At 38.9% G+C, this 14271-nt stretch overlaps 1 protein-coding gene across 2 annotated transcripts in view; it reads left to right on the plus strand.

Annotated features, from left to right (window-relative positions):
- PTAC3 (plastid transcriptionally active 3) overlaps window positions 1–14271 on the plus strand; it is a 41162-nt gene continuing 26891 nt past the window's right edge. Inside the window, exons 1-6 of one of the 2 annotated variants that reach the window (XM_059582494.2) lie at window positions 1–422; window positions 680–851; window positions 945–1162; window positions 4482–4542; window positions 6031–6103; window positions 11020–11097. In XM_059582494.2, coding sequence (XP_059438477.2) covers window positions 63–422; window positions 680–851; window positions 945–1162; window positions 4482–4542; window positions 6031–6103; window positions 11020–11097 — 962 coding nt within the window. In that variant the 5' untranslated portion in view covers window positions 1–62. Of the gene's footprint in view, window positions 436–679; window positions 852–944; window positions 1163–4481; window positions 4543–6030; window positions 6104–11019; window positions 11098–14271 lie in introns of both variants that reach the window. The other variant, XM_059582495.2, reaches the window with a different exon arrangement.

Here is a 14271-nt window from a genome sequence, read left to right on the forward strand (position 1 = left end):
TTCCTCCAAAAACCTCCCTTCTTAAACCCCATTGTCTTCCACTCTTATCCACCCCCTCATCAATGTCCACCCATTTCTTGACCCAAACCGCCCTCCCCTTCAAACCTCTCCATCTTTCCCTCCCACGACCCGTCGTCTTCGTTCGCTCCTCCGCAGTCTCGGCTCCAGCGAAGCGAAACAAAACCAGAAGGAAGAAGCAGCAGCTCAAGGGCGATGAGTCCTTATCCCCCGCCCTATCTGCGGCCGAGAAGAGCCTTCGGTTCACCTTCATGGAGGAGCTCATGGAGCGCGCCAGGAAGCGCGACTCTCTCGGTGTCTCCCATGTCATCTACGATATGGTTGCCGCTGGCCTCACCCCTGGCCCCCGCTCCTTCCACGGCTTGATTGTCTCCCACGCCCTCAATGCAGACCTCCAAGGCGCCGTACGCCACCATTGTTTGTTTTCCTTATTACTACTGCTATTATGGTTATTGCATTTAAGAAATTGCTTTCGAGTATTTGAGACTATACCAAGTTATAGAAGCTTATTTGTGATTGTTTGTTTTCTTAGTTGATTTTGTTAATAATGTCATGATTGCTATTTGGGACACATATCACAGCTGGCACCACCAAGATCATGTAGCAAAATCGAAAGAAACATTGTAGCACAAACTGAATTTCTGTTGTTCCATGGTTGCAGATGCAATCACTGAGGAGGGAGTTGAGTGGAGGTATTCGCCCACTGCACGAAACATTTCTGGCGTTGATTCGGTTGTTCGGCTCTAAAGGTCATGCCAATAGAGGTTTAGAAATCCTCGCAGCGATGGAGAAGTTAAACTATGATATTCGCCGGGCTTGGCTAGTTTTTGTTGGTACAAAATACAATTTTGTTCTGCTTTTTATTCATGTGTATTTAGTTGAATTTGAGTGAATATCTTAGTTGGTGAAGTGCTTCTTGTGACCAGAGGAGCTTGTTAGGAACAATCATTTGGAAGATGCAAACAAAGTGTTTTTGAAAGGAGCCAAAGGTGGGCTGAGGGCTACCGATGAAATTTATGACCTTATGATTGAGGAAGATTGTAAAGTCGGAGATCATTCTAATGCCTTGGAAATCGCCTATGAAATGGAGGCTGCTGGGCGGATGGCAACCACTTTTCATTTCAATTGTCTGCTTAGCGTGCAGGTGACCCTTTCTAAAATGTTGCTTATGCGTTGCCTCTTTTTGCATGGTCATGTTTGATTTTTTCTTTTTTTCTTTTTTCTTTTTAATTCCTTTTTAAGCATATATATATATGAAAAATAACATCAATCCAAGAAAAACTCCTACATTAACGATTTACAAGTAGCTGTATGCAATAAGTTTTATATATATATATATATAAAACTTATTGCATACAGCTACTTGTAAATCGTTAATGTAGGAGTTTTTTTTTGGATTGATGTTATTTTTCACATAGTTACATGATATACCAAAATTCCAACTGAAGAAGCTTCGCGAACTTTTTAAACTTATACAAAAAAAGGGGTTCATGAAATGTTTAAGCATTTTAATAGTATATGATGTGAAATTGCTTTGTTGAATCTTTAAGCAATTTAATATTATCTGAGTATGAAATAGTTTTGGTGATACAAACCTCAAGGGGTTGTCTCAAGTGGTAAAGGCCTTGGTCTTGGTGGCATTTCTATCAAGTCTAAGGTTCGAATCCCCTTGGCTGCAAACAATTCCTTGGGCCAGCCTGCCCGCGAAGCTGAAGTATTACCGATCCATGTGAAATGGGCGCTTTGCACGGGTTTGAGGTTTATCTTATAAGGGTGGGTACATGAAGTGACCCTTGAAGGGGTTCCTCGTCATATATATAAAGAATTTTGGTGATACTTTTTTTTTTTTTTTTTTGATAGGTAATATCAATATATATAAAAGCGCAAAGGGGCTCAACCCATGTACATAGGAAGTATACAATAGAACCCACGTAGACAAAGCTTTTAAGCTGAAAATAAAGCACATAAGTCTAAGAATTCCAACGCTTGCGACGAATGCCACATTACTCTCTATGAGAACAGTGTTTTGAGCACCATTTTCTTCAACTCTATGAGTCCAAGTTCGCGGTCTTCAAAACTCCGTGCATTCCTCTTTCCATAAGCACCACATTACACACAGATGAGCCATTCTCCAAATGTGCATAACTATACGATTACCCCTTTGACCTCTCCAACTTCCCAAACTTTCCTTCATCCTACCCGACATCACCCACGTAACACCAAACATCTGAAAAACCATGTTCCATACCTCTATAGCAACCTCACAATGCAATAATAAATAATCAATTGATTCAACACTATGCTTGCACATACAACACCACTCCGTCACTATAATGTTCTTCTTACGTAAATTGTCCAATATTAACATTTTCCCCAGCACCGCCGTCCACACAAAAAAAGCCACTTTCGGAAGAGTTTTACTCTTCCAAATATTCTTCCAAGGACCATCTTTTGGTGTCGAATTAACCCTTACCTGATAGTATGACTTCACCTCAAAATTCATTCTCTTCGAAGGAAGCCAACAAATTTTATCCACCCAACCATGCCTAACCTGTTGGAAATACAGTAACTCGAAAAATCGAATAATTTTGGTGATACTAATTGAAAATCATAACAATCAGAAGTAGTTGAGTACGAGCTTTGCTTGCATTATGTTATGCATACACTTGTGAGGTTTGTGTCTCACATTAAAGAATTATAAAGAACAATAGTACTTAATATACATAAGTGGACCCAAGCCTATTAGCTTAGGTTTTTGGGTTAGAAGTGGTGTCCTAATATGTATATTAACTTACTCTTGTTTGACTTCTCTTGGTGTTTCTCTCCACAACAATTGGTATCCGAGCTCATGGTTAGCTTTCGCTACTGCTGATTCGAGTGCTTTGGGTTAACGCGTTTGGTTTGATTCCGGTAAAAAATAGTGTCGTTTCTCTTGGAGTATGCGTCACACTCTTGTGTGAGGGAGAGTTTGGTCAATGTGAAAGAGACTCACGAGTGAGGAGAGATTTGTTTTGCATACACTTGTGGGGTTTGGGTCCTACATTAAAGAAATATAAAGAACAATAGTATTGAATATACATAAGTGGACCCAAGCCAATTAGCTTAGGCTTTTGGGCTAGAAATTGTGTCCTAATATGTATTATTAATTTACTCTTGTTTGACTCTCTTGATGTTTCTCTCCCCAACACATTATGTCATGGCTTGTGTCCATTCTAGTTTATTTTTTCTTTAATCTTAAATACAAGGGCTGTCTAATGGTGAAGGAGGTGATGAGAAGAGTCTTTTGAATCTCTTTTCGAATATTGAAGAGGAGCGGGAGCCCTTTACCTCTAAGGCAAAAGGGAAGTGGGAAATCAAGAATTTAGAATGCTCCATCAACTATGAGGTTAGAGAGAGACTTTCTCCGAAGTGGTACTATCGCCGTCGGGGTTGTGTTGGGACCAAAAATGCATTCTCCTTTCCTCCAGAGGTGCTTTAGGGTTCTGGTATTTTTTTAGGGCTGGTGGTGGGTTTCTGGGCTTCAGTGTTTGGGTTTTTTGGGTTCTTGCTTTGGTTTTTTCGTTTGGTTGTGGTTATAGTTGGGTTGGGTTTCTTTGGGGTCTGTTTTTTGGGTTTATATTGGGCTACCTATGTATACTCTCTTGTGTACTTAGAGGCGCATTGCGCTTTTTTTTGATATATACAATTTACTTATCAAAAAAAAAACTTAAATACGAGGGCGACTAACATATTTTTCTTGAATACTTTATTATGATGTAGGCATCATAAGTATCCTGGAATTCCATCTCAACATCCTCATAGAAACAACTATGACAATAGTTGTGTTTTGTTCTTTGAAATATCTTTGCAAAGACAACTGGTTTTATCATCATTTGTCTTGGAATATAAGGCCTATGTTGGGGATATGTTTTGTAAGCTTGCCTAACATGTCCATAATTTTAAACTACTCTTTCCTTTTTGGGCATTGCATACAGGCTGAAATGTAGCTGATAGAAATATGCATTGGACAGGCATCATGTCGTGACTCCTTTGACATTGCTTCCTACATCTTCAGCCAAAACATCCAAAGACCATCTCCAACCGTTAATTCTTGGTTTATTTACGGAGTAATGTTACACTTACTCCTACTTTTCTACACTCATTTCTCATACCCATAGGTGGCTTTTAAAAAAACCATTGGATTAAAATCTAATAAAGATCCATCTCATATCCAATGGTGGTTTAAAGCCACCTATGGGTGTGGAGAAGTGGGAATAAGTGTAGCATTACTCTTATTTATGATTTCGTTTTTTCAAAAGCTCATGTTTGTGAAATTACATAGATATGGTGGTTAGAATAGCAGTAGAAGTATCAGCTGATATTCTAATTCTGTTGTAAATTATTAGAGATTGTTTAAATTTTCCCTAGTTGTTTTCAATTACAAATCCTGCATGAGACTGATTACTTCTGTTTCTATTATTTAGGCTTCATGTGGCATACCTGAAATTGCTTTTGCAACATTTGAGAATATGGAATATGGAGAAGGTTCGCATTCTCTTTTCCTTTCTTCATGCTTTTATGTTAAGATATTCCTTCTAAGTGATTTTGCATTCACAACTACTTGCAGAGCAATTTTTTTTTTTTTTTTTTTTTTTTTTTTTTTTTTTTTTTTTTTCATGAATGCTGGAGCAGTTTAACCCTTTTTCAGTCTTTAGTGCAGTGTGTACTGTCAATAATGGTATGCATAGTTGCTAGCTTTTTTTTGATAAGATTTTGGGCCTTGGGACATTGTAACCACTTTAGGGTACATGATGCAGCAAAGATGCACTTTGGTTATTTCACTATATATCTAAATTAGTAATTTTTTTAGTTGTACTCGTATCCCTTTATTTTGTGATAACTATGCTACTTTGCATATTGCATCTAACTCAATTTTTCATGAAATGACCAAGCATATTGAGGTTGATCGTCACATATGTTTACAAAATCTTATGTTGTGACCGGTTAGAGTTTATTTGTTCCAAGCTGAATTTATTTGATATATTTGCTCCAGCTTGAGGGGGAGTGTTAGAAGAGTGTATTAGGGTTTGGGGGTATTTTAGTTATTGTCATATTTCTCAAAATTTATAATAAGATGTGTGAGGGAGGCTACATAAGTTGCACTAGCCTCCTCTTTCTCTTTAATATTTTTCACGCAAACCTCGTGACAATATGGAACAAAAATTTTGATGGAAGGGAAGAGGGGTGCAGACACAGGAGCAAATTCCTCAACAATACAATTGAATTGGAAAAAAGTGAAAAGGGAGACAATGACTATATTAAGGCAGGCCAATGTCACTGATTGGGCGTTGGCTGACAATTAAAATATTCCCTCCCAGTACCTCATCCTTTTGCAAGGAGGTTGCTCCTATGCGTTGACCTAGTGAGGGGTGTTTTGGGGGTTTAAGTGTTATCTCGTATCAATCCTACTGTTGTCTCAATTGTTGGGTAACTGTTACATTCTCTAGGGATATGTGAGAAAAAAAAAAAATAGTCATGAGGAACCCCTCAATTCAAACTGTTTGGCAAATAGTTGATACTTGTTAACTGAAGATGCCACTTAACTTCCACTCTTCTTACCCCCTCCCCCTCTTTTGGTTTGCATAAGCTCTCTTTTGGTTGATGTTTGCTTCTTTTTCTATTTGTTTTTCTTTCCTTCGGTGCTTCATGGTATCAATTTCTATCTATCTTCCTGCTCTTGGACATTGTTAATGACCTTGAAAGTTTACCTATCAGTAATTGGAACAGTTTCACAGAATACTATTTAATCCCTTATTGACCTCAGTAACATTAACCTTAATTGATTCAAATGCTTGAAATAAACTCCATGATTGCTTCCTCATTAAACTTCAGATTATAGGTTTCTTATAGTTGAATGAACTCTCAAGCCTTTGTTTTCAATTGTTCAAGGCTTTTTTTTCACTTAATTATCTTCTTTTTTTTTCTTTTTTTTTTCAACTGTGCTAAATACTTGCAATTACTTTTTCATAACAGATTATATGAAGCCTGATACTCAGACTTATAATTGGGTGATCCAAGCATTTACAAGAGCTGAATCTTATGACAGGTAATCTTGTAGCACATCAGTAATGAGTGGGTTTGACTGCCCTAGTTGTTGGTTTAAACCATGAAATGATAACTTTGTAGTTTGGATGGCTCAAAAATGTATTAAACCCTATTTTTGGCAGTGGTTCCCAAGAACATGGAACTCCTACCAATGTGCAAATTAATGTCAGAATCAAGTTTCTGATTTCTCTTTTCATAGGAGAATGAGTTTTTGGAGTTTCCTTTAAACTCCACTGTAATATATTGGTTTACATTTCTAACTTGCTGCATGTAGACTGTGTTGATTGGTTCATTCTATTTATTTTAACAATTCTGAATTGGTCTCTAGGATTTTCAACTTGAATATTCCTTAACATATTCAAATCAGGCCTATGTAGAGAAATTTCTTTCATTAATTTTTTATTTATTTTTATCTTATGATTATCAACATCATTGGGCTAAAGACTTGAGCTAGCCTACTATTCTTTCCTCATCCTGAAACCCTCCTACCTTAGTTTGAACCTTGAACACTTCCATTTTGAGTGTGGGAGATACCATTTGGCTACAAAGGCCGTTTGTTAATTACTACATCAAGTATGCATTTACTCTTAAGCAATAAATTGCGGTAGGCTATGTGACAAACAAGTGAGGGAACTCCATCGACTCTTTGTTGATTGATGGCACAATTTCTTTTCTTTTGTTTTTTGATAGGTAATCAAAGAAATTTTATAGAAAGTGTAGGTGCTCCTAAGCATACAGGAAGTATACAAAAAGGATGCAAAAAAAAAAAAAAAAAGAAAAGAAAAGAAAAGCAAAAAAGTCCAAACACCAAACACCAAACAACCCAACAGAAACCAGCCCACAAACCCTAAACAAGATTACATCGCAACAAGAGCCTTCTTGCTTTTGCCCCGGCTAGGGCCACGACTCCTAGCATCAAAGTTGATAGAGCACTCTAAGTTCAACTCCCTTCTCCCTTTAAGCGTGGGAGTGGAATTTGGGACCTCATGACGCTTACCCTTATCCACTTGACCCATGAGGTCCAAAAATCCCAACGCGTTCCCCTCAAAAGAGATCCTCGCGGCTTGTAGACACAGCGCTGCCACGGGAGAGATAACAGCCCCTACAAAATCACCTCCACTCGAAGAAACTCCCACCTCAAAGGAAGAAGACAAACTCCAAGGCAAGTCCAGCAAAGGCCTAGGCTGGGGGCTAAAGTCCAGTGGCTTCTCACCCAAAACCCCTCTTTGAAGATTCACCCACCTCGTAGACACGAGAAGATTCTACCAACCGATTAGAGATTATCGAGCACCCTAATCATTTATAAAGCTGCTTTTCACCTAGTAAATAAGCAATGTGGGACTTAACATCCATGATTGCCTTTCTATAAACTATCCATTCTATGTGGGTAACTTTTCTTCTTAATATGGGACAGGAGGACCGAAATACTCGTTTCTTTCACAAGATGGCTAATTCTCATCGCAGGTACAATCGTGTGGAAGTGTTTCGTATTAATGGCATCTTATCCGACGATCCAGCTGAGGTAAAAGATCATATTGTGCAGTATTATCAAAGCTTGGAGCGAAGCACTTGGAGACCTAGAATGGATAACTAGCCTTTTTTGTCCATTGATGAGGAGGATAATACGTGGTTAGAAAGAGATTTTGAGGAAAATGAGGTTTGGGAGGTGGTAAAAGGTATGGAGGGTGATAAGGCACCGAGTCCGGATGACTTCTCCATGGCTTTTTTTCAAGCTTGTTGGGGGTGTAGTTAAACATGATGTTATGGCGGTTTTTGCTGAGTTCCATCGTAGACGTCAATTGGTGAAGAGCTTGAATGCAACTTTTATTTCCTTGATTCCGAAAAAGGCGGATGCGGTGGAGATGAAGGATTTTCGGCCCATTAGCTTGGTGGGAGGGGTGTACAAAATTGTTTCTAAGGTTCTTGCCAATAGGATGAAAACTGTTTTGGGTAAGATCATATCCTACTCTCAAAATGCTTTCATCGGGGGTCGTCAAATCCTAGATTCTGTGCTCATTGCAAATGAATGTGTGAATAGTCGCATGAAATCAGGGGTACCAGGTGTTCTTTGTAAATTGGACCTGAAAAAGGCTTATGACCATATAAAGTGGGACTTTGTTTTGTATTTACTGCATCGGTGCGGTTTTGGCGAGAGGTGGAGGGCTTGGATAGAGTGGTGTATTACGTCGGTAAGATTCTCCATTCTTGTGAATGGTTCTCCGGAAGGCTTCTTTAATAGTTCGAGGGGAATTCGGCAAGGGGATTCTCTCTCTCCGTTACTTTTCGTGCTTGTTATGGAGGCCTTGAGTAAGATGGTGAATGCGACGGTTGACCAAGGCCTTTTGAATGGATTCTCGGTGGGAGATAGGGTCTTCTCGGAGTTTGTGGTTTCTCACTTTTTATTTGCTGATGATACTCTGATTTTTTGTGAAGCTTCTCTTGAGCAAATCCGATATGTGTGCCTCATTCTCTTATGTTTTGAAGTTGCTTTGGGTTTGGGTTGCATTGGGTCATGCCTTGCAGGGTAAGGGACTTGTTCGATTGCTGGTGGTCGGGAGGACGTTCTCGAAGCGCGGTAGTGTGGAAGATGATCCCTCTTTGTCTTATGTGGTGTATTTGGAATGAAAGAAATGCTAGATATTTTGAGAACTCCACTAGGTCTGTAGAGGAAATTTCTCATCTTTTCTACTTTACTCTTTACTCTTGGACGGCCGCTTGGCTTGCTCCTTTAAAGATCAGTTTTTCTTGTTTCCTTTTTCATTTCTCTCCCTCTTAGGCGCTTTCTTTATACTTCCCGTGTATGTGGTTGCGCCCCTCTGCGCTTTGCTTTATATCATTATTACTTATAAAAAAAAAAAGAGTTAATATTGGAAAGTCAAAAATTGTGGCTATTGGGGAGGTGGAAACATTGGGGCTTTAGCTATATCCTTGGGTGTAGTGTTGCCGATTTGCTTATGAAGTATTTGGGTCTGCCTCTTGGGGCATCGTATAAGGATACTGTTATGTGGAATGATGTGATCGAAAAGATGGAGCGTCAGATGGCAGGTTGGAAGAGAATGCATCTCTCGAAGGGAGGCCGTTTAACTCTCATTAAGAGTACATTGTCTAATCTTCCGACTTACTTTTTGTCTCTGTTTCCGATTCCTATGAGTGTAGCAAAAAGGCTTGAGAAAGTCCAAAGAGATTTCTTGTGGGTAGGGACGGGAGATGAGCCTAAGTTGCATGTTGTAAGTTGGAATCAAGTATGTCGTCCCCTGCGCTCCGGTGGTCTTGGCATTCAAAAGATGCATCAGTTTAATCAAGCTCTCTTGGGGAAATGACTTTGGAGATATGTGAATGAGAGTGAGGCTCTTTGGTGCAAGATTATCAAAGCTAAGTATGAAAACCAGGATGGTGGGTGGTGCACGAAGGAGGTTTCGGGCTCTCATGGTGTGGGCTTGTGGAAGCATATTTGACAAGGTTGGAACTTCTTTGCCAAAGGTATTCGGTTTGAGGTGGGGGTGGGTTCGAAAGTTCGTTTCTGGCATGATATTTGGTGTGGGAAAAATTCTTTGAAGCATGCCTTCCCGTCCTTGTTCAATATTGTTAGATACAAAGAAGCTTGGGTGAAGGATAACTTTACTTGGAGGAATGGGGTTGTCGAGTGGAATGTCATTTTTGTGTGGCCCGTCCAGGATTGGGAGATGGATATGGTTTCTTCTTTCTTTGATCGGTTGTACTCTTGCAAGATTTCCATAGGTATTGTGGATCGTATTCGCTGGTCCTCGTCTAAGAAGGGTAAGTTCGAGGTTAAGTCGCTCTTCAAGGCCTTGTCCAACTTTGATCATGAGGTGTTTCCTTGGAAGAGTATCTGGCGCACTAAGGTGCCTCTGTGAGTGGCTTTTTTCGGGTGGACCGCAGCCCTAGGCAAAATTTTGACTCACGATAATTTGCGTAAGAGGAACCTTGTGGTAGTGGAATGGTGTTGTATGTGCAAGAAAACCAGAGAGTCAGTCGATCATCTTCTTCTCCACTGTGTGATTGCAAGTGCTCTTTGGCATACTATTTTTAGTCGGTTTGGGTTGCTTTGGGTCATGCCTTGCAGGGTAAGGGACTTGTTCGATTGCTGGTGGTCGGGAGGACGTTCTCTAAGCGCGGTACTGTGGAAGATGATCCCTCTTTGTCTTATGTGGTGTATATGGAATGAAAGAAATGCTAAATGTTTTGAGAATTCCACTAGGACTGTAGAGGAACGTACTCATCTTTTCTTCTTTACTCATTACTCATGGACGGTCGCTTGGCTTGCTCCTCTAGTGATTAGTTTTTTTGACTTCCTCTTTCATTTCTCTCCCTCTTAGGCGCTCTCTTTTTATACTTCTCGTGTATGTGGGTTGCGTCCCTCTGCGCTTTTGCTTTATATCACTATTACTTATCAAAAAAAAATGAGACCAGGGCATGACAAACTCCCCTCCCCCTTCGCCTCTTAAACATCTAACATCCTTGCCAGGGCCACGCCATGCAGTGCTGACAGTACCACATTGCATTACTAAGTGACTTTAATACCATTTGTAATGACCCTAAAAAAAGTGCAAGCCACATCTTGTCTATCACTCCAAAATTTAGGGTTTTTCCTAAATCACTTGTAAAGTCCAATTTCACCTAAATTAGCACCTATGGGTGCTTTTCTATAAACCACCCATTCTATGTGAGCAACTCTTCTTCTCAATATGGGACCGGAGTGTTACACAAAGTTTGAGAGCTTTTTCTCTTGAAAGTTGTCTTGAGGTTCTACTTACTTTTTTGAGCTAAACACATGGAAGTTGAATACTTTTATAAGTTTTTTTTTATTGTTTTTTTTTTTTAAAAAAAATTTATTTCTATTTCAAGTTATTATGTTGTATCACTTTCTTTAACTTGGTGTTTTAATATGACATGTAGGGTGCAAGATGTCGCTGAGTTACTAGGCATGATGGTTGAAGACCACAAGCGTGTGCAGCCTAATGTGAAGACCTATGCGTAAGCTAATATCTTTCCTAGTGAGGCTTAATTAGAAGAAAGCTTTCTCAATAAATGGCATTTATGGTCATATAGTGTTTTAAGTAAAATTAAGGGTTAAATACTTTATTAGTATCTGGGTTTGCACATTTTTATTTTTTCCCACTTGGGGTTTGAATCCTATCATAAATGGTACCTGACTTATGGGATAAGACCAACTTAGTACCTCTATTAAGTTTCGTCACATTTTGTCACACGTGTCTTCACATAGATATTCCACGTGTCTTAAAAAATTTAAAATAATAATAATTAAAAAACTAAAACCTAAAAAAAAAATGAAAATTTATAGGGTGGTTTGGGGGTGGCCGAACCACCCCCAAGGCCGAGCCACCCCAAGATGCCATGGGAGTGGCTGAAGCCACCCCCTGTGAACAACTTGGGGTGGTCGAGCCACCCCCAGATGCCATGGGGGTGGCTTCGGCCACACCCCTGCGGCTGGCCTAGGGTGGCTGAAGCCAACCCCAATGGCCAAAATGGGGTGGTTGGGCCACACCATAAAGTTTTTTTTTTTTTTTTTTTTTTTTTAGTTTTTTAATTAATTTTTTAATATTTTTTTTGGACATGTGGCATTTATATGTGACAACACGTGGCATTCCATTAGCTAACGGAACCTAACGGAGGTATTAAGTTGGTCTTTTCCTTTAAGTCAGGTACCATTTATTATAGGATTTGAACCCCAGGTGAGAAAAAATTTAAAAAAAAAATGCTAACCCAAGTACTAATAAAGTATTTAACCCTAAAATTAAATATCATTTGGCATTTTTTTCCTATCTTACAAATGTGTTCAACTGAATTCACCTAGTTAAACGTAAGGATAGATCTCAATAAATCATATTTATTTTCTTTAGGTTTGAACCTTGATACACCTCTCTACCTCAACAATCCTAACCTACCCAGAACTGCTAACCATGTCTTAGACACCTAAATGTCATAGGCAATTCCACAAACTCCATTGGTGTCGGTAAACTTCACAAAAGTGAACAAATTCACAATAGTAGAACCATGTTTTTTTTTTTTTGATAAGTAAATATGATATAAAAGAGCGCAGAGGGGCGCAACCCACATACACGGGAAGTATAAAAGAGAGCGCCTAAGAGGGAGAAAAATGAAAAAGAAAATCAGAGAAGCTAATCCCAATAGGAGCTAGCCAAGCGGCCGTCCAGGCATACAAAGTAAAGAAGAAAAAATGAGTCAATTCCTCTATAGTCCTAGTGGAGTTCTCAAAACATCTAGCATTCCTTTCATTCCAAATACACCACATAAGGCACAAAGGGATCATCTTCCACACTACCGCGCTTCGAGAACTTCCTCCCGACCACCAACAATCGAACAAGCCCCTCACCTTGCAAGGCATGACCCAAAGCAGCCCAAACCGATCAAAAATAGTATGCCAAAGAACACTTGCGATCTCGCAATGGAGAAGAAGATGATCGACCGACTCTCCATTCTTCTTGCACATACAACACCATTCTATTACCACTATGTTCCTCTTCCGTAGGGTGTCGTGAGTCAAAATTTTGCCTAAGGCCGTGGTCCACCCGAAGAAAGCCACTCGCAAAGGCACCTTAGTACGCCAAATGCTCTTCCAAGGAAACACTTCTTGGTCACATTTGGACAAGGCCTTGAAGAGAGACTTAACCTCGAAATTGCCTTTCTTAGACGAAGACCAAAGAATATGCAAAAAATCCACTTAATAGTAAATTATGAACCCGACGTGAAAATTTTTGTGAAAGTAAATTAAGAACCATGTTAACAGAAAACTATCAAAACTGTCCCTCAGGGACATCCACTCGATTTTTTTTATTACTCACTACACAAATTTTAACTCCAAAATGATGCATATGTAAATTTTATATTATGTATTAAATGTCCTTAAAATTTAATGCCCATATTCACTACTATTTATTATGAATTCTTCCGAAGTTATGATCATATATCAGTGAACAGACTGTTAGGGACAGCAGACACAACAGATTTATAAATCAATCTGACACCTTAAGAGGCATCGAAAGATTGCCATCTTTCAGATCTTAAGTTATTCATTTGGCATGTTTCATACTAAAAAATCAATTTGAAATTCGTTACCAATCCTCGAACACAGGCATGTCATTATCAAGTTCACAGAAAAACCTGACACTAGGTATTTTTCAAAATTAAGCATTTATCTGACCACCCAATCGACACCCATTTTTCCAAGTCGATTTTCTTCATTAGAGGACTGTGAGTCAGCATTAATGCACAATAAATTTTGTACCAATATCAAATTTCTACAGTTTAATAAAAATAAAATATTAAGCACTGTTTCAGTGCTCTGTTTTAAATTTGGAAAACTAGTGGTTTTCATTGGACTCCTTAACAAAACAAATAAGTGAATCAATAAGAGTTATAGTTATTGCATACGTGGTTTATTTATAAATATTCCACAAATTCGTAGCAATCTCCAGGAGTTAAGAATTTAGGGTCATTGTTTAAGTTTAAACACGCAAACCAAAAATCAAAAAACAGAAACCAATAAGCCCCAAATCACCATAATTCACTAGCTCTCTGATGTGTGGAAATCTGAATGCTTGGGAATGTAATAATGCCTCGTTTGGTTTGTAAGGGGTTTTATGAGACTCCCAAAAGTACGATATTCTCATGTTTGACTTATTTCTAGGAATTCTGTATGAATTGCTTTTTTTCTTTTCCAAAATGCCTCTGTACAAGATAAATTTAAAATATCCTATGTATCTTAATTTTGTTATTTTTTGATAGGTAATATCAATTCATATATATAAGCGCAAAGGGGCGCAACCCATGTACACAGGTAGTATACAATAGAGCCCACGTATACAATAGCTTTTAAGCTGAGAATAAAGCACATAAATCTAAAAATTCAGCAAGCGTTGAAGCTTGCAATGAATGCCACATTACTCTCCACGAGTAAAGTGTTTGAAGCACCATTTTCTTCAACTTGATCAGTCTAAGTTCACAGTCCTCAAAACTTCGTGCATTCCTTTCTCTCCATAGACACCACATTATACACAAAGGAACCATTCTTTAAATTTGCAGAACTGTACGATTACCCCTTTGTCCCCCTCCAACTTCCCAAACATTCCTTCATCCTACCCGGCATCACCCATGTAACACCAAATA

The sequence above is a fragment of the Corylus avellana genome, chromosome 1, assembly GCF_965113065.1.
Source record: "Corylus avellana chromosome 1, dhCorAvel1.hap1.2, whole genome shotgun sequence".
Lineage (NCBI taxonomy): Eukaryota > Viridiplantae > Streptophyta > Magnoliopsida > Fagales > Betulaceae > Corylus > Corylus avellana.